General features: G+C 44.1%; 1 protein-coding gene across 2 annotated transcripts in view; it reads left to right on the top strand.

The window, feature by feature from the left end:
• Positions 1-21,739, top strand: part of PIK3AP1 (phosphoinositide-3-kinase adaptor protein 1) — a 101,442-nt gene that overhangs the window by 21,186 nt on the left and 58,517 nt on the right. For both annotated transcript variants that reach the window (XM_066600621.1, XM_066600620.1), the window contains exon 3: positions 12,314-12,721. In XM_066600621.1, coding sequence (XP_066456718.1) covers positions 12,314-12,721 — 408 coding nt within the window. The remainder of the gene's footprint in view (positions 1-12,313; positions 12,722-21,739) is intronic.

Genomic DNA, 21,739 nt, shown 5'->3' with positions numbered 1-21,739 from the left:
TGACTTACTGTGGGGCTGTGGCAGGCAACGTGCTGGTCACATGAAATGTTCACAAACACATTTTATAACCAGAGCCGCCCACATGGCATCCGGCTGCAGATACACCGCCATCACCTTCCATCACTATATGCTTAAGCCGTTAAGTGTTAAACCACAATATAACCTTCAGCACACACAAACTTATAACGTGTGTATGTCCTGTACCTTCTGCTGGAGCAAACAGGTGACAGGTAGGCTTTCTTATGAAAGCCGTCTGAAAGAAAATCTGTCTTTGTTGCCCACAGCAACCAATCACAGCACAGCTTTCATTTTACCTCAGCAGTACAAGAAATAGCAACCAATCACAGCGCAGCTTTCATTTTATCTCAGCAGTATAAAAAAATTAAAGCTGCTCTGTGATTGGTTGCCATTACTTATACTGCTGAGGTAAAATGTGTTGTGATTGGTTGCCATTTTTTTTTACAGCTGAGGTAAAATGAAAGCTGTGCTGTAATTGGCTTCTATTTCTCATACTGCTGAGGTAAAATGAAAGCTGTGCTGTAATTGGCTGCTATTTCTCATACTGCTGAGGTAAAATGAAAGCTGTGCTATGATTAGTTGCCATTTCTTATATTGCTGAGGTAAAATGAAAGCTGTGCTGTGATTGGTTGCTATTTCTTACACTGCTGAGGTAAGTATTACCTCAGCAGTATAATAAATGAAAGCTGTGCTGTGATTGGCTGCTATTTCTCATACTGTTGAGGTAAAATGAAAGCTGCGCTGTGATTGGTTGCTATTTCTTATACTGCTGAGGTAAAATGAAAGCTGTGCTGTGATTGGTTGCCATTATAATTCTGAGGTAAAATGAAAGCTGTGCTATGATTGGTTGCCATTTCTTATATTGCTGAGGTAAAATGAAAGCTGTGCTGTGATTGGTTGCTATTGCTTATACTGCTGAGGTAAAATGAAAGCTGCGCTGTGATTGGTTGCCATTTCTTATAATTCAGACGTAAAATGAAAGCTGCGCTATGATTGGTTGCCATTTCTTATATTGCTGAAGTAAAATGAAAGCTGCGCTATGATTGGTTGCCATTTCTTATATTGCTGAGGTAAAATGAAAGCCGTGCTGTGATTGGTTGCTATTTCTTATACTGCTGAGGTAAAATGAAAGCTGCTCTGTGATTGGTTGCTATTTCTTATACTACTGAGGTAAAATGAAAGCTGTGCTGTGATTGGTTGCCATTACTTATAATTCTGAGGTAAAATGAAAGCTGTGCTGTGATTGATTGCCATTTCTTATATTGCTGAGGTAAAATGAAAGCTGCGCTGTGATTGGTTGCTATTTCTTATATTGCTGAAGTAAAATGAAAGCTGCGCTATGATTGGTTGCCATTTCTTATATTGCTGAGGTAAAATGAAAGCCGTGCTGTGATTGGTTGCTATTTCTTATACTGCTGAGGTAAAATGAAAGCTGCTCTGTGATTGGTTGCTATTTCTTATACTACTGAGGTAAAATGAAAGCTGTGCTGTGATTGGTTGCCATTACTTATAATTCTGAGGTAAAATGAAAGCTGCGCTGTGATTGGTTGCTATTTCTTATACTGCTGAGGTAAGTATTACCTCAGCAGCATAATAAATGAAAGTTGTGCTGTGACTGGTTGCTATTACTACTGGGGCCAATATAAGGGACACTTCCGGTTCCCAGCACCCTGGTCAGGTGATGCTGGTCAGTCAGGTGAGGCCACTACAGGCCGCTGGGAACCAGACACTGGGGAGCGCTGATGGCAGGAAGCCTTCGGACCGAGTAGTCCTGTGTTCCCCAACTCCAGTCCTCAGGGACCAGCAACAGGTCATGTTTTCAGGATTTCCTCAGCGTTGCACAGGTGATGTAATTATTATCCATGCCTCACACATTGCCACAGGTGTTTTCATCATAGGATATCCTGAAAACATGAGCTGTTGGTGGCCTCTGAGGACTGGAGTTGGGGGCCCCTGGGGTAGTCGTGTGCAGCATAGTATGACATCAGCTGTAGATACGCGGCTGATTTCCAGTCAAAATCTGCAGCAATGTTACAGATTTTGACTTTTTTGGATGCAGTAATGCTGCGGAATTTGCTCCCTGTCTTTCTTGAAACGGCCCTGTACATTTTATAACGACGGAGGTAACATCATAAGTTGTGTTAATCCCCGCTCCTGACCACAGCCCTTTATCCAGCTTTGACCACTCATCCAGACTTCTGGGTGTCTAAGCTGGACGAGTGGCCAGAGCTTGCCCAACATGCTTTAGAGGTGCTTGCCTGCCCTGCTGCCAGTGTGCCATCAGAAATGGTGTTCCACACAGCTGGGGGGGGTGATAACTGACAGACACATCCGCCCCAGTGTTCCCCAGATATGTGGCTGCATTCCCATACAATCTGGGGGCTGAGGCTGCTTTGGGGACCCTCTAAGTGTTTACATGGCCTGATAGTCACCCACTTCTTATGGATGCGTAAACTGAACAACAAGCGATAAGAGAACTACTTGGTCCATCAGTCAGCGCTCGCATTTAAACTCAACGGCGATCATTCAGATTCTCGCTAGACCGTGGGAATCTGAACAATTTATTGTCCTGTGTAAACGTACTGCAGCTTCTATATCCAGTGATACGTAGAAGCTGCAGAAGGCAAACAGTGCAGAATTTGTAATAATATCGTATTGCAAAATGGATTGTCAGCCCAAAATACGTGCATTTAAGTGAAAAAAGCCCCCCCCCCCAAGCTGTCCATACCCTTTAACTACTATGCAGTCATGTTGACGATTGCCACATCTTTTGCCATGTTTTTCTTTTATTTCCTTTTCAGTGATATCTTACATTTCCTTGCCACATATGCATTAGTGGTAAAATATTTGGTTTTCAATTTTGTTTAAAATGTTTCCATAAAAATGATTAAAATATAAAAGTATGAGAGAAGAAGATAAAACACAAATAAAAAACTGCAAACTCCTGCTCTAACATCCATAAAGTGCCAACTGGTAGATTCTTGTTCCATATATCCGGCAGGGCCGTTACATCACGTCCTATACTTGGCAGCGGCTGGCGCTGACTTTACAGGCACACAGAACACTCATATCATGTTCTGTAAATCATGTGACAACTCTGGTGTAAAAATGGAACTTTGAGCTGATGTTTTGTAATATGTGTTGCTGCAGATGATATCACCACAAGGCCGGCTTCACACGAGTCTATGTGGATATGCACGTCCATGAGCGCCGTGTTTTTGTGGAATGAACGTTGCTTTTGTGCAGGCATCAAAATATTTTGCTGTACTTCTTGCACACGCAAGCACCGAAGTTCCCAACCATTGGAATGGCTAATTAGTCTAATGAGATCAAGATGTGTTCTTTTTCTGCGCAATTACAGTGTTTTATTCTTCTTCTAGCATATTGTGCATCCCCATTGACTCTTATGAGGACTTTCAGTGTGTACATGCTCAGGAAAATATGGCACGCTGCGTTTATTTTCATGAGGCCAAAACGCGCAGGATAATACATGCATGTGAACGAACCCATTGAACTCACCATGTGAAGCCAGTCTAATGCTTTCCTTGCTTCTGTTAAAAATGTTGTTGTCGTTAGCCGTTTAGTCGTTCACGACCCTCAGCGGCCCTAAAGGCGAGCTCCCTCCATGTTTTTCGGTTTTGCACGGCTTCTTTCAGTTGTGTGATATCCATGCCAGTATCAGCTTTGACAGTATCAAGCAGAGGCGTAACTGGAAGCTTCTGGGCCCAAATGCAAAATATGTAACAGGGCCCTCAACTGTAATGCTTTATTCATAGTACTAGGCTTACTATATGGAGAAGAGAGGCCTTATGGACCCTCTAAGGGTCCTGGGCCCGGGAGCAACCACATCCCCTATAGTTTTGCCCCTGGTATCAAGTCATCGTGTCCTTTGCCGGCCAGGTCTTGTTTCGCCATTGATCTGTCCAAGCATTATAGATTTTTCTAGTGACTCTGCTTGCATTACATGGCCAAAATACATGAGTCTAAGTCCGGTCATCTTGTCCTCCAGTGATATATCGGGTCTTATACCATTCAGGACTTCTCTGTTTGTTACTCTCACCATCCAGGGCATACACAGCAGCTTTCGCCAGCACCACAGCTCAAACGCATCAATCCTCCTTCTATCAGCTTTTTTGCAGTCCAGCTTTCACATCCATACATGGCTATGGGAAAAACGGTGGTTTGCACTATCCTGCGTTTAGCTGCTATACCGATATCCCTACTTTTCCAGATTTTGTCCATGTTTAGCATCGCGCCTCACCCCAATGCTATCCTAGTCAATTTTTGAGCCAAGGTAGATGAAGTCTCGCACGCACTCTATGACCTCGTTGTCGATTTTGATTTGGCTATTTTTTGCAGTTGTCATAATTTTAATCTCCTTTAAATTCAGGTAGAGGGACATTTTTTCACTTTCAGCTTTAATCTTACATATCAGCTGCTTCAGACCGGCTTCAGTTTCTGCAAGCAGAGTTGTGGCATCCGCATAATGGAGATTGTTGATGTTTCTTCCACCTATTTTCACTGCAAATTTGTTTAGGCCCATTTTCCACATGATCACTTCCACATATAGGTTAAACAAGAAGGGTAAGAGGATGCAGCCCTCCAAACCAACCTGTATCCCCATACTGTGTTCTCACAGTGGCTTCTTGTTTAGTATAAAGTGATTTTGATAGCTTGACTAGATGCATCGATACACCCAGCTCTTGTAGATGCAGTCAAAGGCCTTGATGTAGTTGATAAAGCGCATGTGGATATTCTTTTGGTATTCTCTAGCTTTTTCCATGGTCCAACGCAGGTTTGCAATATGGTCACGGGTGCCACATCCTCACCAGAATCCTGCCTGCGCCTCAGGGAGTGCCGCATCAACTACTGATCTCAGTCTTTGCTGTATAATTTGGAGAAGGATCTTGCTTGCATGCGGAATGAGGGCTATAGTTTATGAGTTGGAGCCGCCCTTCTTTAGTAGAGGGATGAAGACAGATCTTTTCCAGTCCTGTGGCCATTGTGCGGATGCCCATACTGCCTGGCACACCGCTGTGATGGATTTCACTGGTACTGGCAGCAATAGCTTTGCTGGTATGTTATCTATGGCTGGTGCTTTATTTTTGGCTAGTTATTTCATTGCCATAACCACTTCTGACTCCATAATGGAGGCTCCAAGTCCACCTCACACAATGGTCCAGGTATGTGGTTGCAGGCATATAGTTCCTCTGAGTATTCCTTCCACCTATCATTAATATTCTGTTGGTCATAAAGAATAAAGGCTTAGGGCTCGGTCACACGACCGTTTTTTGGTCCGATCTGCAGATCTATAGACCAAATGCATCCCAAAGGGATCGGTCACATGTCCGCTTTTTATGCGGATGTGTGATAAATTATAGGACACAACGATTCGCAGAATCGTTGTGTTCTATATAAGTGCTCAATGGGGCCAGCGGCAGCAGCACCGACCCCATTGAGAACATATACTAAAGATCGTTCTCCTTTGCCACAGCTGTAACAGCTGTGGCAGAGAAGAACGATGTTCGCCCATTGAATTCAATGGAGCCGGCAATACAGCCGGCTCCATTGAAAGCAATGGGCTGCCGGCAAGCGCTGGATGAATATAAGCCCTTACCTGAAAAGCATCCTGCAAATGTGTAAAAATAAAAAAAAATGTATACTCACCTTTTTCCAGCAGCCGGAGTTCAGCCGTGTCCGACTGGCAGTTCTCCTGAACTGCTCTGTGTAGTATTCAGCAGACGGGGATTTAAAATACCCACCTGCTGAATGGGCTGCCTCTGATTGGTCACAGCCCTCACCAATCAGAGGCATCTCTCACTCACCTATACATGAATTCATGAATGGGTGAGTGAGTGATGCCTCTGATTGGCTGAGCGCAGGGACCAATCAGAGGCAGCTCTCAGCTATTGAAAAGCAGTTCAAATCAGTTTGCTACCTCTATAGTGTATAATTGGGGGATTTTACAGGTGGTGAATTACTGATGGAGACAGTAGGGTTGAGGGTCCTGCTCCAACGAGCTTACACACTACATTCATACATTCATACTAGAAATAATGGGGTGATACAGAAGGTAAAGGGGCTGGAGAAATCAGAAAATACCCATGACATAAGTAGTATCCATACATAAGCTACTGTGGTTCCAGGTGGGTGTGGGAGCTCCATGTGTGTCACATACTGACTGCTAAGGCAGTGTTTTTACTAGGGCAGAGCTGCTTTGTACTGCGTTCAGTGTAAGCATTTGCCTGCGTTGGTACTCCACTTTCAGTGCGATGGCAATGCAGGCGAAGCAAGCTGATGACATCACCACTTTCATTCTCCCCCATCACCCCCAATGACATAGAACACTATATTCAAAAATGCAGTAAAATGCTGTACACAGCGTTCTACTAGGGTTTTTGACAGATCTTAAAAATGCTCCACATCGCATTTAAAAGTACTTAAAAGCCTGAAAATAAAACAGTTAGCGCTAGAAAAATGCTGCGTTAGAAACACGCCATTCGATTGCTAGTTTAAGAATTGCCGTTGAAATCAATGAAGGTGCTCTACAGCATTCAGCGAGCTAAGGCCTCATGTCCACGGCTATATTAATATTTAAAATCCGCAGCGTTTTTCCCACATGCGGATCCGCGCCCCATAGGGATGCATTGGACACTCGCAGGTAGTTAAATACCTGCGGGTGTCATTTTTCCCTTCAGGCGCGGATCCGCGTGCGGGAAAAAAACCGCGACATGCTCCATTTTCGTGCTCGTCTCCCGCTGGGACAGTTCCCGCTGGCTTCTATTGAAGCCTATGGAAGCCGTCCGGATACGCGGAATACCCGTACCAGAATTAAAACTCACCTGTCTGGCCGAAAAAAAAGCAGATCCGGCCGCGACGGAGGGAAGATCCGCAGCGTCCGGACAGGTGAGTTTATTCTTATTTTTAGCCTCATGTCCGCGGGGCAGGAGGGACCCGCTACGGATTCTCCATGAAGAATCCGCCTGATTTTCCCCGTGGACATAAGGCCTAAGCGCTGTAAACAGCAAGCTGTGTGAGTGCAGTTTTTGGAGTAAAGCTGTGCAGATTATACAGGGGCGGAATTCAAGCCCCATAGGGTTAACATTGTGACGCAGAAATGTCCACGCCGACTAATTCCGTCCTGTGGGAAAGCACCCATAGGGCTCCCACCCACTGGCGTTTTTTCACCACTGCGATGCGATTCTAAAGTTAAAGTCTCGCATCGCAGTGCGAGAAAAACGCAGGCAGATAACCCAAAATCGCTGGGATATGGCAGCAGCGCTAGCCCTATTGAAAAGATATGGAGAATGCCGTGGACTTCTGCCACAGCTGTGACAGCTGTCACAGCTGTGGCAGAAGTCCGCAGCATGCTATCCCATTGCTTTCAATGGGATCGGCACTGCTGCCAATCCCATTGAAAGCAGTTGTTTCTGACAAGCCCTGCAGAATGATTATTGGAGAAGGGCTTAAAATATAAGCCCTTCCCCGATAATCATAAAAAAGTGGTTAAAAAAATAATAAAAAAGTTACTCACCTCTCCTGCTGTCAGCCGCATCCTCCGGCTGGCTCCCCGACACTGCTACTGAGCTCTTTCAGCAGACAGGGATTTAAAAATCCCCGCCTCCTGAAAGGGCTGTGCAGATTGGCTGAGGGCTCAGCCAATAGCAGCTACTGCTTAGCTATTGGCTGATTGCTCAGCCAATGACAGATAGCTCTTAGCTATTCATTCATGGCTAAGATATTGCTATTCATGAATAAATAGCTAAGAGCTATCTGCCATTGGCTGAGCACTCAGCCAATAGCTAAGCAGTAGCTGCTATTGGCTGAGCCCTCAGCCAATCTGCACAGCCCTTTCAGGAGGCGGGGATTTTTAAATCCCCGTGTGCTGAAAGAGCTTAGTAGCAGTGCCGGGGAGCCAGCCGGAGGACACGGCTGACAGCGGGAGAGGTGAGTAACTTTTTTATTATTTTTTTAACCACTTTTTTATGATTATCGGGGAAGGGCTTCTATTTCAAGCCCTTCTCCGATAATCATTCTGCAGGCCTTGTCAGAAACCACTGGGATCAGCAGCAGTGGGATAGCATGCCGCTGACTTCTGCCACAGCAGTGACGGCTGTCACAGCTGTGACAGAGGGTTCCTTCATCCCCACGGTCCCCGCGGGGATGAAGGAAACTCCTGCCACAGCTGTGACAGAAGTCCGCGGCATTCTCCATATCTTTTCAATGGGCTAGCGCTGCTGCCGCTGGCCCCATTGAAAAGACTGTCGCAGCGATATTGCTGCGATTTCTCGCACTGCTCTGCGAGAGTTTTCACTTACTCTCGCAGCGCAGTGGAGAAAAAACCGCTAGTGGGTGGGAGCCCATAGGCTACTCTCACACATGCGTTCAGTTAAACGCTGCTCGAAACTGTGGCATTTTACTGCAATTTCAAGCCTCGTTTTTGAACACATGGTCCAGCGTTTGACACCCCATCATTGTTATAGGTGATGAGGTGCATTAAAAAATGCGAAAGCACAGAAAAATAGAACAGACAGCGCTCGGAAATCGCGGCCGTGTTCGAGCGCAGGTCTACAAGGCCCCTTTGAAATCAATAGGAGCGTTGTATCACGGTAAAAAGCAGCTGGTGTGAGAGCAGCCTTAGGGAGGCTTCAGACGAGCATATGCACAAATACACTCGCCTCAGCGCCATGTACTTGTGCGGGGAACAGGATTGATGGAGGTAGATTTGCACTCGTATTAGCGCATAATACTGTACTTCGTGCGCATGCAGGGCCAGTTCACACACGCACTCGACACATCCTGTCTGTGGATTAAAAGGCTTATTAGCCTAATGAGGTCCGTTTGTGTTTTCTGTTCCGCTATGTGTCTCCGGCTCAAATCCCTCAAACAGCATTCACAGGGAACCCTGGACGGGACCGTAGGGTTTAATGTGTCAAACAGAGAGCACTTTGTTCTTTATTTCACACGGTTCCCTTTCCTCTCCGGCATTTTAGGAGGATAGTCCCAGCGTAGAGTCTTTAATACCTTTTTTTTTACATTTATAGTTCTTGATTCTTTCAATTTGCAATTTCCCACTAAAATAAAGCCTAGCCGCTTCCCTGTTTTGTTTCGATGATAACATCCTGTGAAGTCTCCGCTGAACGCTGTGGCTTTGGCGATGGCTCCTGTGGTGTGGATGACGTGTTTTTGTTTTCTTCATTCTTATTTTACATTTCCTTCTTTTTACATATATTCATTGAAAATGTATGGCCCAGGAGTTCTTATTGGATTAAAAAGAAATACCCGAACATTCCACATTTTCTTGATACTTCTGTCACTAATCTTTTATTATTTGCATGGCTTATTTATAAACATATACAGTATATGTCTTTAACAGTTATGAGGACGAAGTCTGTCAAATAAGTCTATGGGCGCCTCAGCGCAATCTATTTGCACAGTGAACCAGGTAGATATGCATGTGCGCCGCCAGCCGCAGCGCTGATTTAAAAGGTTATTTAGCCTAATGAGGTACAGTTGTATTCTATTTTTTACAGAATTGCGCAGCATTTTACGGATTTGTGCACCTCCCATAGACTTTTATGGGGAGTTTTGTTGTGCAAACGCGCAGAGATAAAGCAGGGGTTTTTATGCGAGTGAACTAAATGCGCACAAAAGAATCAATTATGTAAATAAACCCATTGACATCAATGGATTTTATTCTGTACACATTGCACGCGCATATTTTGAGTGCACAAAAACACATGCAAATATGTCCGTATGAAGTGTAGAAAAGAAAAGCAGTTTATCATCTTTGAAGTTGGCAAATGGAATTTCAAAGCTAGAGAACTGCATCGCCCAAAGTTGGTAATTAGTAAAGCCTTGCAAATTTTGAAGTCAGCAAATCCTTCCCCTAAGGCCGGGCTCACATGGGTGGATTTGGATTGCAGATTCCGCGATCACCATCTGCACAGGAGATCTGTGGAAAAACGTGGGCATTGAAAGGCATGCTTTTTTGCTTTTTTTTCACACTTGTGGATACAAATTACGCATTCTTTGGGCGGAAGAAAAATCACAGCATGCTCTATTTTAGCGCAGATTCCCCAGACGGCCCCATTGAAGTCAATGGATGTGACTTCCGTCGCCAGTACACAATTAACATTGTGTATGAGCGGTGGAAACATTCGCAACTTCAATGGAAAATATATAGAAAAGTTGGAATGCCGGCTGGAGGGGAAAGATCTTTCTTGTGTTTTTTCTCTTTAGGTTGAAATCTACCTCAATGCTACCTCAGGACTTATTCAGATGTGCGTATATCAGCCGGGTTTTCACGTCCGGCCAATATATGCTGTCCCTCCCACTCACTCGCTCTCTGCCTCTCTCCTCCCCTCCGAGCAGTTTGCAATGGGAGTGGGCAGGACGGACTGGAGCTAAGCTCCCGCCCCTTATCTATACCTAGCAATGAAAGTGGGTGGGACAGAGCAGAGCTTAGCCCTGCCCCCTTCCCCTCCCATTGCAAACGCAGGTGTGGAGAAGAGAGGCAGAGAGCCGGTGAGTGGGAAGGAAGGGGGCACTGCTTAGATGGAAGCGAATATCGTCCGGCTGTATTTACACAGGCGAGTGCGATATCAGTTTGAGAAAATCAAACTACTGTAACACTTATAAATGTGCAATTTTTTTAATGTGATTGCTATGCGCTTCGCAAGAAAAATGCATCATATCACAGCGCTGTACATGCGATTCTCATATGCATAAAAAAAACACATATTGTTCCAATAGTTAATATAGTAACAAAAGCATCACATTCGTATGCAATTCACTTTTTTTTCACACACCCATAGGAAATAAAAGGCGATTATTGAACAGAATTGTCCAAAAATAGAACATGCTGGTATTTTTTGATCTTGCACTATCAGTACAAGCGAAAAATTGCTCATGTAAATTAACCCATTGAAATCAATGAGTTATTTTCCCCTGCAAGTTCTGTCCATATCAAAATTGGGCAGAACTTGGGAAAATTTGTGTAAATAATCCCTCTGAGAAGAACAGGGAAAGAACAGAAAAACGTATACAAGTCTACTAGTGATACTAGGCACCTACTTTGGACACCATCTTTCCTTTATTTTTCTCGAATGGTGGTAGTGAGTTTGGAGGCAGATTATTGGCAATCACTCCCTTGTTGATTGCAAGACTTGATGTATTACTTTTGGTGATATTGAGAACTTGTAAGTATTATCTTCATACCTAAGGCCGCCTGCACACGGACGGGTTGGATACTGTATGCGGGATCCAGCAGCAGAATCTGACTCTGTGTCTGGCCGGTGACCCCCGTGGACCTGTCGGCCTTATTCTTACATGTATTGCGGATGTGTCGGCCGGTGCACATGCGCAGTACAGATAATGCCACGCTGTCACTACGACCTTTCCGTAATGATGATTACAGAAGGGCTGTGGATCGGACGGCTTCCATTGACTTCAATGGAAGCCGACAGCGCAGAATCTACCTAAGAATAGAGCATGCTGCGATTTTTGCCCCACAAGCGGAAAATCATAATTGATTTCTGCTTGAGGACAGGAAAAATCGTCTTCCATAGCATGCTGTGGGAGGTATTTGCTGCCAAATCCGGAGGCGGACACCCGCTTCGGATTCCACAATGCAAATCCGCCCGTGTGCAGGCGGCCTTACTCTCTGGCTAAATTATGCATTTTAAGGGTGGTTAAACTGCCATTGCTGCTTACTGAATCTAGAACAAGCACTAAAAGCGAATTGATCAATAAACAGTAAATATTGAACAAATACCATATCTAATGGATTCAGAAACCTAATCAAAGACCTGATAGTGTGCCCGGTATGCATCTCCTACCTGTCATTAAACTTCCTTAGTGAGTTTGAAGCAGTGAATAGGCTCATCCGATATTTTGAGACTTTTTTGAGGCACTTCATTCCTTTAACCAGTTCGTGAATTCCCATAGACTATAACTGTGGCCCATGCCTGATAGCAAAGGGGGTAAAGTTTCTGGTCAGGAAGGGCTAAACAAGTTTAAGAACTCTTCTATAGACAGCGCATGTATGATGGATTTTTCTAACAAAATATCACATTTTTCATTCCTATGTGACGTAAATTCACAATATTTATGGTCTATTCCATAAATGTAAGAGATACAAATAGTGAAATTCATGAAGGTAAAATTACAATTATGGTAGGGAATGGGTTCACCATTTCTTTACACAATTTTGCAGTTTGCCCCCAATTAACAATTGTTAACCTAAAACATTTAGCACTACATGTAAAAAATAATTTTTCTTGGCATTTTACAGGGATGTGTGATTTATTAATACTTCATGGACCTGATGCAATCGAGTGGTGTGGATATCTTGTCAGTCTCTTTGGAACAAATCATCAACTTCAACCTCTCAGTATTGAAACTTACGAACTCTGTGAGGATAGCCCTATACCTAAGAAAAGCATAAAAACATTTCAGACTTGTAGATGCATTCTCCTTCTTCTGTCTGGAGATCTGGAGAGTACTTTTGAAAATCCAGAAGTTTTGGAAAACTTAAGGAACGTTTTAAAGCCACCAAATAAAGTGATTGTCTTACTATGTGGGGTAATAGATAAAGAGGATTTTACAACTTTTTTTGAAGACTGGCCAAAATGGAAGACTCTGTCCTCTGAAGATGACCCAGAACTGTATGTTACCACTCTTATGGATACCATCTCAATAGGTACGTGCCATTCTGATTTATCTATGAATAATAGAAAATTGTGTTGTTATTGCCATTTCAGGCACTGGGTTGGAGCCTTGGAGCCTCAGGTGTAATAGCCGTAGGTCTGGAGAGCAGTCAGGGAGGAGCCAGTAGTCGGCAACGGGAGGGCTCAGTTTGCAGTACAGATGGATGAGACGGGTAGCGTAGTCAGAAGGGAAGCTAGGGGTTGATACCAGAAGGTCTCAGTAGAATTGCAGAGGAGCAGGCAGACGTGGAGCTAGATCAATGATTGGAGCACAATAATCATGCACTGGAGGAGTGTCAGGGCCAGGCTTTTATAGGTAGTCCTAATTCGTGGCAGGGCAGTGTCAGGACAGACAGTCAGGAACCAGACTAGCGGGAAACATAGAACAAGGCTGGAGTCATGCAGGGGAACTGTCCAAGGTTGGATGGCTCAATAGGGAGAGCCAATAACTAGAGCGCAGGAGGTTCTAGGTTGGTTCCCGAGAGTTGTTTTTATTCGTTTTCAATGAAAATAGATTGGAACTAAAAGAGTTTTTGGTACTTTATGCACAAACACATTTTTTACATAAACCATTTTAAAATTTTAAAAGTTACCCAAATATCTCACATTGTGATATTGACTCTATTCACTGTTCTCCAAACCCTGCAAATCTTAAAGAGATTGTCCGGGACTTTTACTATTGATGACTTATCCTCAGGATAGGTCATCAATAGTTTGATTATCAGCAGTTAACCACTCAGGATCCCTGCTGATCTGCTGTTCTCTAGGCCAGCTGTCAGTACAGACAGTGTTGGAAGCAGATAGCGCTGTCAGTATTGCAGTGGCCCAGGTTGATACTGCAAGCACAGGTCTCGTTGAATTCATTGGGAGCTGTGCCTGCTGTAGCATCCTGGGTGGCAGCAGTGTTGACAGTGCTATCTGCTGTTCTGTTCACACTGATGGAGGCCCAGCGAACAACTATCCTGATGATAGGTCATCAGTGGTAAAAGTCCTGATCAACACTTTAAATATTGCTTGCCCCATAAATATGTAACCACATTGTCCTTATATTTGTGCTGAGTATTTTAGATGCATTGATACAGGTGTATTGCAATCATGTGATTTTATCCTATAACATCACAAGTCAATGTTCCAGAAAACAATTACAATGCTTTTAATGGAAACAATTCATAGAGTACTTTTAGACATGCTCATTGCTAGCTCATTCGCTCTCGTGCAGTCTGTTTAGACAGGCAGATACATCGTTGACTCGTTCAAATGAGAAATCGTCCAGTATCATCCAGTGATTAACATTTGCTGTATAAGTGAATAAGAGGAACTGAGCGAATGCTGTTTAAACCAAATGATAAGTGAACGAACCAACAGTGGTTTTCATGCCTGCATAAAATGAACGATGAGCGAAAAGTAAACGATTATCGTTGGTCAGAGGCGTAACTTGAAGCTTCTGGGCCCCAGCGCAAAATCTGTAACAGGGCCCCCAACTATAATGCTTTTTTCATAGTACTGCGCTCCCAATATGTAGAAGAGAGACCTTATGGACCCCCTAAGGCTCCTGGGCCCGGGTGCAACCGCATCCCCTGCATCCCCTATAGTTACGCCCCTGTCGTTGGTGTTCCATCATCAGTTCATATTTAGACCGAAAGATCACCATCGCTCATTTGGGCGATTATATTTTAATGATAATCGTTCCATTTCAAAGCACCCACAGACTTTGTACATTTTCAGTACATAATGACCCATTATTTAAACTTAAAAGAGTCCAGAAAGTTTATTTTCTAAAATGTGTTACATTTCTTTGAAGAAATTTATATATTTAGTGTTGTTTGGTTTTTAAGCTCATTGTTCTAAATATGTAAAACCTCACTTTGAGGTCACATTTTCTCATTATTGTCGAACAACAGATGTGAAGAAACAGTTGTGGGTAAAAGGACCTAATGTATTTTAATCTTCACACATACCTCTCCTAGACACACAAACAGTGCAACCCTTGTCCATGAGTTGGGTCTGGTATTGCAGCCCATCTCTAATCAAATGAACACGACATAGTCCATGGACAAAAGTGGTGTTTCCAGACAAGCAGACAGTTTTCAGATTTATAGATGTAATATAAGGTGACCAGATGTCACGATGTAGGCAGGACAGTACTGTTTTGGTACCCTGTGTCCCGCTATCGCCAGGGTCTCTAAGTGGGACAGCCTTTTGTCACGCTTTCGGAATGCCTGTCTCACTTTTGGGATGTAAGGTCTCCATTAAAATGATTACCAGCCAGAGTGCCGTGGCTTTCCGTCAGGTAATCACTCAGCATCGCTGCTGCAGCATGCACACACTGACGGCAGGATCTTCCTCCCCTGACCTCTCCTCCTTGGTTCAGCAGGAGGAGAGCAGAAGGGAGGAGGAGTCCAGGAGCACACACTGCAGTCCGCAGCAGCGCCAAGCAGAGAAGGAGGATGAGGAGGTAACTGTATCAGTCTCAGGGTGGCACTATTACTACTGCGGCCACTGTGGGGGTCACTATTACTACTGAAGCCACTGTGAGGGTCACTATTACTACTGGGACCACTGTGGAGCATCACTATTAGTGCTGGGGCCAATATAGGGAACATTATTACTACTGAGGCGACTGTGGGAGTCACTATTTCTACTGAGACCACTGTGGGAATCACTATTACTGCTGGGGCCAATATAGAGGACACATTACTACTGAGGCTACTCTGCTTGTGGGAACATACCTCAAGCTGAGTTAGGATATGTTTACACTGGTGAAAATTTCCGTGGCAAATTACACAGCATTTCCCCAATTTGCTCCCTGTTTTGTTTTTCTTTAAACGCATATATATATTTTTTTATATTGACGGAGGTAAAATGATATGTCGTGATAAACTCTACCCACTGACCGCTCCTCTCTGTCCCGCATTGACCCTGGGAATATCTGATCACCTTATAAAAATAAAGATTGTGTATATACACAGCACTACACTCCCCATACACAAGCTACAGTATATACATTTGCATAGTGATTGGGATCCAAGGTTGCCATCAAAACCGGTCAGCACTTATTTTGGCATGAAAGCTAGATTTCACATCATTAATGCACTTTAGAGGGACTTTTAAAATGTTTTCTGTATTAGGTCTACAACACATCATACAATTGCCACTTACGACCAATGAAGTGTGAACATTTTGATGTTCATGTCCGTGTAGCTTCCAGCTGACTAGGAAGACACTATACTTGGGAACAATAAAACTGGGAAGTACTGAACTTCTTGAAACTGAGCAGATATTCTGTAAGTCTCTGCATTTGCATATTTGGTATTATTCTGACTGTTACTGCACAGTGCTAAATATATGCACACTAGACTTCACTAGAACAGCTATCCGAGTCAATTATAGTACTTGGAAGCTGTAAAATCTAAGGGGGGGGTTTACTTTGACGGCATCTAAATACCAGGCTTAATCTTATTTGCACTAAAGTGAAATGCACCAGTCAGATCTACATCAGTTATGAGCTGGCACAGATTTGGGCTATAATTAACTCCAGTTACTGGCATAAACTATACCAAACTTTCCAGCCTGGGAGCCCACGGCCTCTAACAATCTTTTCAAAAAAAGTAACAAGTACGGCATATAAACTTCAAACATTTTCTGCAGAAATGGTTTGCATCAAAATTTGCCTTTTTGTTTTCTGGCACATCTCTGGCACACAGACTATGATACATTTTCCCCAAAGTTTCCTTTTCTTTAACACCAATGCCAAAAGTTTCTGTAAAAGGTATACTGAGCAGTTATGCTTAGGCGGTTTTGTTCATAGAATCATAGAATGGTAGAGTTGGAAGGGACCTCCAGAGTTATCAGGTCCAACCCCCTGGTCAGTGCAGGATACACTAAATAATCTTAGACAGATGTCTGTCCAGCTTCTGTTTAAACACTTCCATCGAAGGAGAACTTGCCACCTCCTGTTCCACTCACTGATCACCCTCAGGGCTCCTTCCCATGAGCGGATATACAACAATGGTATTTTTATGTTTTCACGCCTGCTCCATGTAAGCGCCTGAATGGGTGTTTTTTTCGTGATCGTGGCCAGCGTTTTTTCGTTCATTCACACGACCGCAAGCGTTGTTTTTAGCGGAAAAATATGCCCTCGCTCTGTCAAAAACCTTGGGATACCTTCCAATGCCTATATAGAGGCATCTGTAAGCTTTTCGCAGCGTTGGACGCTGCAAAAATGCCTCCCCCTACCTTCTCTTTTCCTGCTCCCATAGGAATCTATTGGACCCGCCGGCGTATATTGGCCAAAAGATAGCTCCAGAACTATCTTTTGGCTGAGCGTATATACGTTGGCCGCGTATATTTTCTATTTTTTATGCTGCTGTCGTATTTATGTGCCATATAATCGCCCATGTGAACAAATGCATTGAGAACCAATGCTTCACATGGGTAACATATATACACCAAGGCATGAAAACGCGCCGTATATGCGCTCGTGGGAATAAAGCCTTACTGTCAGAAAGTTTTTTTCTAATATCTATTCTGTGTCTCCTCCCTTTCAGTTTCTTCCCATTGCTTCCAGTCTTTCCTTGTACAAATGAGAATAGGGCTGATCCCTCTGCACTGTGACAGCTTTTCAGATAGTTATAAACAGCTATTAACCCTTTGCAATCCAATTTTGAATTCAGGGTTTCCTAGGGGGCTTTCTCTTTCTGCGATTATACAGCTAGAGCCAGTACTGCAGTATGTGACATGCTGGAGAGGCCCCCGACAACAGAACGGCCAGTAATCTACAGTAAGAATACCCTGCCGGACGTCTTCCGACATCAGAGATATACAGCCTTCAATCAGAATGTCTTTAGACGTCAGACAGTGGATTGGAAAGGGTTAAGTCTCCTCTCAGCCTTCTTTTTTGCAAGCTAAACATTTCCAGATCCTTTAACCGTTCCTCATAGGACATGATTTGCAGACCGCTCACCATCTTGGTAACTTTTCTCTGAACTTGCTCCAGTTTGTCTATGTCTTTTTTAAATTGGTGTGCCAGAACTGGACACAGTATTCCAGATGAGGACTGACTAAGGAAGAGTAGAGGGAGATAATTACCTCACGTGATCTAGACTCTATGCTTCTCTCAATACATCACAGAATTGTTTGCCTTTTGCATTTGTATCACACTGCTGACTCATGTTCAGTCTGTGATCTATTAGAATACCCAAGTCTTTTTCACATGTGCTGCTTAGCCCAATTCCTCCCATTCTGTATGTGTTTTTTTTTTTTTGCCTAGATGTATGACTGGGCATTTCTCCCTGTTAAATACCATTCTGTAAGTTGCTGCCCACTCTTCAAGCTTGTCTAGATCTTTATGAATCCTCTGTCCTCCCTCTCTAGTGTTAGCTTAAGGTACAGTACTGGGCCAGTTCAAAAAAGACAGGAAGCAAATTACACAGAATTTCTATACCACTGTTGTAGATTTTGACTGGAAATCAGCCACATACCTGCAACTGATTTCATACTATGCGGCGCTCCACCTCACCTCCTCCGAAGGCTTACTGCTGTCTGTGCTCCCTGGCTTCCAGTTCCCAGCGGCCTGTAGTGGCTTCACCTGACCAGCGGCGCCGCACCTGACTAGACCGCTGGGAACTGGAAGCCAGGGAGCATTGACTACGGGAAGCCTCTGGGGGAGGTTAGGGGAGCGCCGCATAGTATCAAATCAGCTGCGGGTATGTGGCTAATTACCAATGGTACAGATTTTGACTGTCTTTTTAGATGCAGAATTTCCTGTGGACATTCCGCAGCATTTCCGCCATGTGTAAAGATACCCTAAGTCAGCTTGAGGTACCCTGCCACATGCAGAGTTGCTTCAGTAGTAATAGCATCCCCCATATCATCACTAGTAATAATAGTCACCCCCACAGTAGCACCAGTAGTATTAGTGCTCCCCTAAACCAGCCCCGGCATTAATAGTAACCCCCCCAGAAGCACCAGTAGTATTAGTGCTCCCCTAAACCAGCCCCAGCATTAATAGTAACCCCCACAGTGGTCTCAGTAGCTTAAGCGCTACCTTAAGACCCATATACTTACCTTCTCATGGTCTTCACAGCACCGCTGCTCCTCTCAGCGCTGCTGCCAGCGGAAGTGTGTGCATTCGCACCAGCTACAACTCCCCTCTCCTCACTTGCGGAACCAAATAGGAGATGTCAGGGGAGGATGGGATGAAGATCCCAGATGCACACACAGCCATCAGTGTGTATATCCAGCTGCAGAGTGATTATCGGCCGAGAGCTGTGGCACCCCAGACAGTAATTACTTTAATGGTGACCAAACATCCCGAAAGAGGGACAAATGACTGTGCTGTCTAAATCGGGATGTCTGGTCACCTTAGTTAGTTATCCCTCCTAGCTTTGTGTCATTTTTTTTTCTTTACTGTATAGGAAAACACATCCTGCTGTAATTTCCTACACAGTTTGCTAACCCAAAAATGTATACAGTTTGCAGTTTTTTTTAACATGGGGGACTGTGGGTGCTATTCACCACTGTATGGTATATAGTGTAATATGTTGGATCTGTATATTCGATACATTCGATACATTCCACATATATGTCAAATGTAGAGAGACTCTTATCACCATGTGAGCAGCTCTTAAAACTCATGAATGGTCTAAGGTCTCATGCAGAGCTACGTGCAAGAACCTTTGCTCCTTGGGGTTCTGTATTGTGAGGTTGTTTTGCACTAAAAGCAATGTACAACCATTCAAGTCTACATTGCATAAGTCTTCAGTGCAAGGCAAACTTGCCACTGAAGTAAAGGAGAGAATTTACAAGAAGACTTGGCAGGACCTACCTTTACAATTGTCATATTACCCATGTGGTAACAATAATTGTCTAAAGACAAGTACATGTAAATACGGTGGGAAAAGATTTTTGAAAATGAGTCATGCTTCATGTCTACACCGAGTGATTATCCTGGAGTGATTGACTGATCAAATCACACATAGAATGTTGTCATGTATTCCTATCCTTCGAACAACTACCAGGCAAACATCATTTCTAAAAAAGATTAACTTTACGTTTTTGGCACAGCATATAACCTGTCATTATTCCTGAGATGTCTGTTTTAAGCTGCTTTGAGAACTGCGTTGGAACCTGTGATTGGAGGTTCCGTTGCCAATGCGGCACAAAATGCTAGGAGAAAAGTCCTGCATGAAGGACTTATTCATCCGGTAAAATTATGGGCAACTGAATGGAGACCAAACGGACACCATTAAAGTCAATGAGGTTCCTTTTGGTGCCGTTCAGTTTCATCGTGATACAGATCTGTTCGGCCATGGGATTCCCCTTTCCAGCTCTCATAATGGAGCAGAAAACAGAACCCTCAAATGCAGATGTGAAAGGAGTCTTAATAAATACTTGCATTGTCCATGACATTACAATTCTGGAACATTTTTAATTAGAATGCTGTGTTTTATCATTCCTAGAAAATATGTGAATAAATTGACAACTGGGTCTCATTATTCCTCTTGTCAGAGGGGTGTGTCTTTACACAGTATTGTTACATTGACCTGTAGTACTATGGTTTCTAGCAGCACAGCTACACAGGTGGTGAATGATTGAGCTGGCTGGGTGTCGTGACTTCCTGCTAGCCAATCTCCTGGGTCTTTGCTCACATATAAATCCTGCACCTGTCAGTGTCTGACTAGTGTCCATAGTGAGCAGTCATGTATCCATGTCCGTTACAGTTTGCTGTGTGTTTGGTGTTCTGTACTTTTAGAGAGTAGGAGACATATATATATATATATATTGATTACCACCTCTTTTATGTTGCCAGAAACAAGTTCACACTGGCACCGTAGTCATTATTACGTAGGTAAAGGGGAGAGTTCTGTAGGCCAGTGTTCCCCAACTCCAGTCCTCAGGGACCGCCAACAGGTCATGTTTTCAGGATTTCCTCAGTGTTGCACAGGTGATGTAATTATCATCAGTGCCTCAGACATTGCCACAGGTGTACTCATCATAGGATATCCTGAAAACATGACCTGTTGGTGGTCCCTGAGGACTGGAGTTGGGGACCCCTGCTGTAGGCTATTGTCAGCACCTTTATTGTAGGTGCTCAAGATAGTACATAGCCTACTGCTAGTGTATATGCACGTGGGTGATGCATTTTTCTTGCATCAGCCTGACTTGATACATGTTTGTTTGTCTTTTGCTACTGGTCCTAAAAAAACATATTTAAAGTTTTAAATTGTATTTAGTAAAGGTTATATTTTAAAGGGGTCCTCTCCTGTGACAGTGTTTGGTGTTCAGGGTCAGCAGTCATGAATCCCTGTCCGTTGCAGCTTGCTGTGCTTTTGGTGTCTTGCTGGTTCATGTCTGTTTGTACGTTTATTTTCTGTCAGTTTTGTGTCAGTTTGTTCTGCTGCGTATGTTTGCTATTTTTGCGCTAGGGTGGTCCCTAGGGTCCTCTAGTAGATGTGTCTGGCTATTGTAGGAACTGCAAGACACGAGGGGCCTTGCCGGGGATTGCAGCTTAAAGGGGTTGTCTCGCGAAATCAAGTGGGGTTATACACTGATGTATGGCCATATTAATGCACTTTGTAATATACATCGTGCATTAAATATGAGCCATACAGAAGTTATTCACTTACCTGCTCCGTTGCTAGCGTCCTCGTCTCCATGGTTCCGTCTAAATTCGCTGGCAGCTTGCTTTTTTAGACGCGCTTGCGCAGTCCGGTCTTCTCCTTTCAGCACGAGCCGCTTCAGTGTGCTCCCCGCTATAGCTCTTCTGCGCATGCGCAGACGAGCTGTCACTGCTCGGGAGCGCGCTGGAGCGGCCATTCTGTACCATCCTCTGTTAGAGGAAGGTGCAGAGCCGCTCAGCTGTCCCGAGAAGCCGCCCAGCTGTCCCGCCGTCCTGCCGCCCAGGTAAGTGATGGGCCGGGGGGGCTGCCGCTGTGCCGGGGGGGGGCTGTGCCGGGGGAAGGTGCAGAGCCGCTCAGCTGTCCCGAGAAGCCGCCCAGCTGTCCCGCCGT

Source organism: Eleutherodactylus coqui, chromosome 4 (genome assembly GCF_035609145.1).
Source record: "Eleutherodactylus coqui strain aEleCoq1 chromosome 4, aEleCoq1.hap1, whole genome shotgun sequence".
NCBI lineage: Eukaryota > Metazoa > Chordata > Amphibia > Anura > Eleutherodactylidae > Eleutherodactylus > Eleutherodactylus coqui.
Note: the sequence above shows the minus strand (reverse complement) of the source record. Positions and strands in the feature narration are given on the sequence as shown.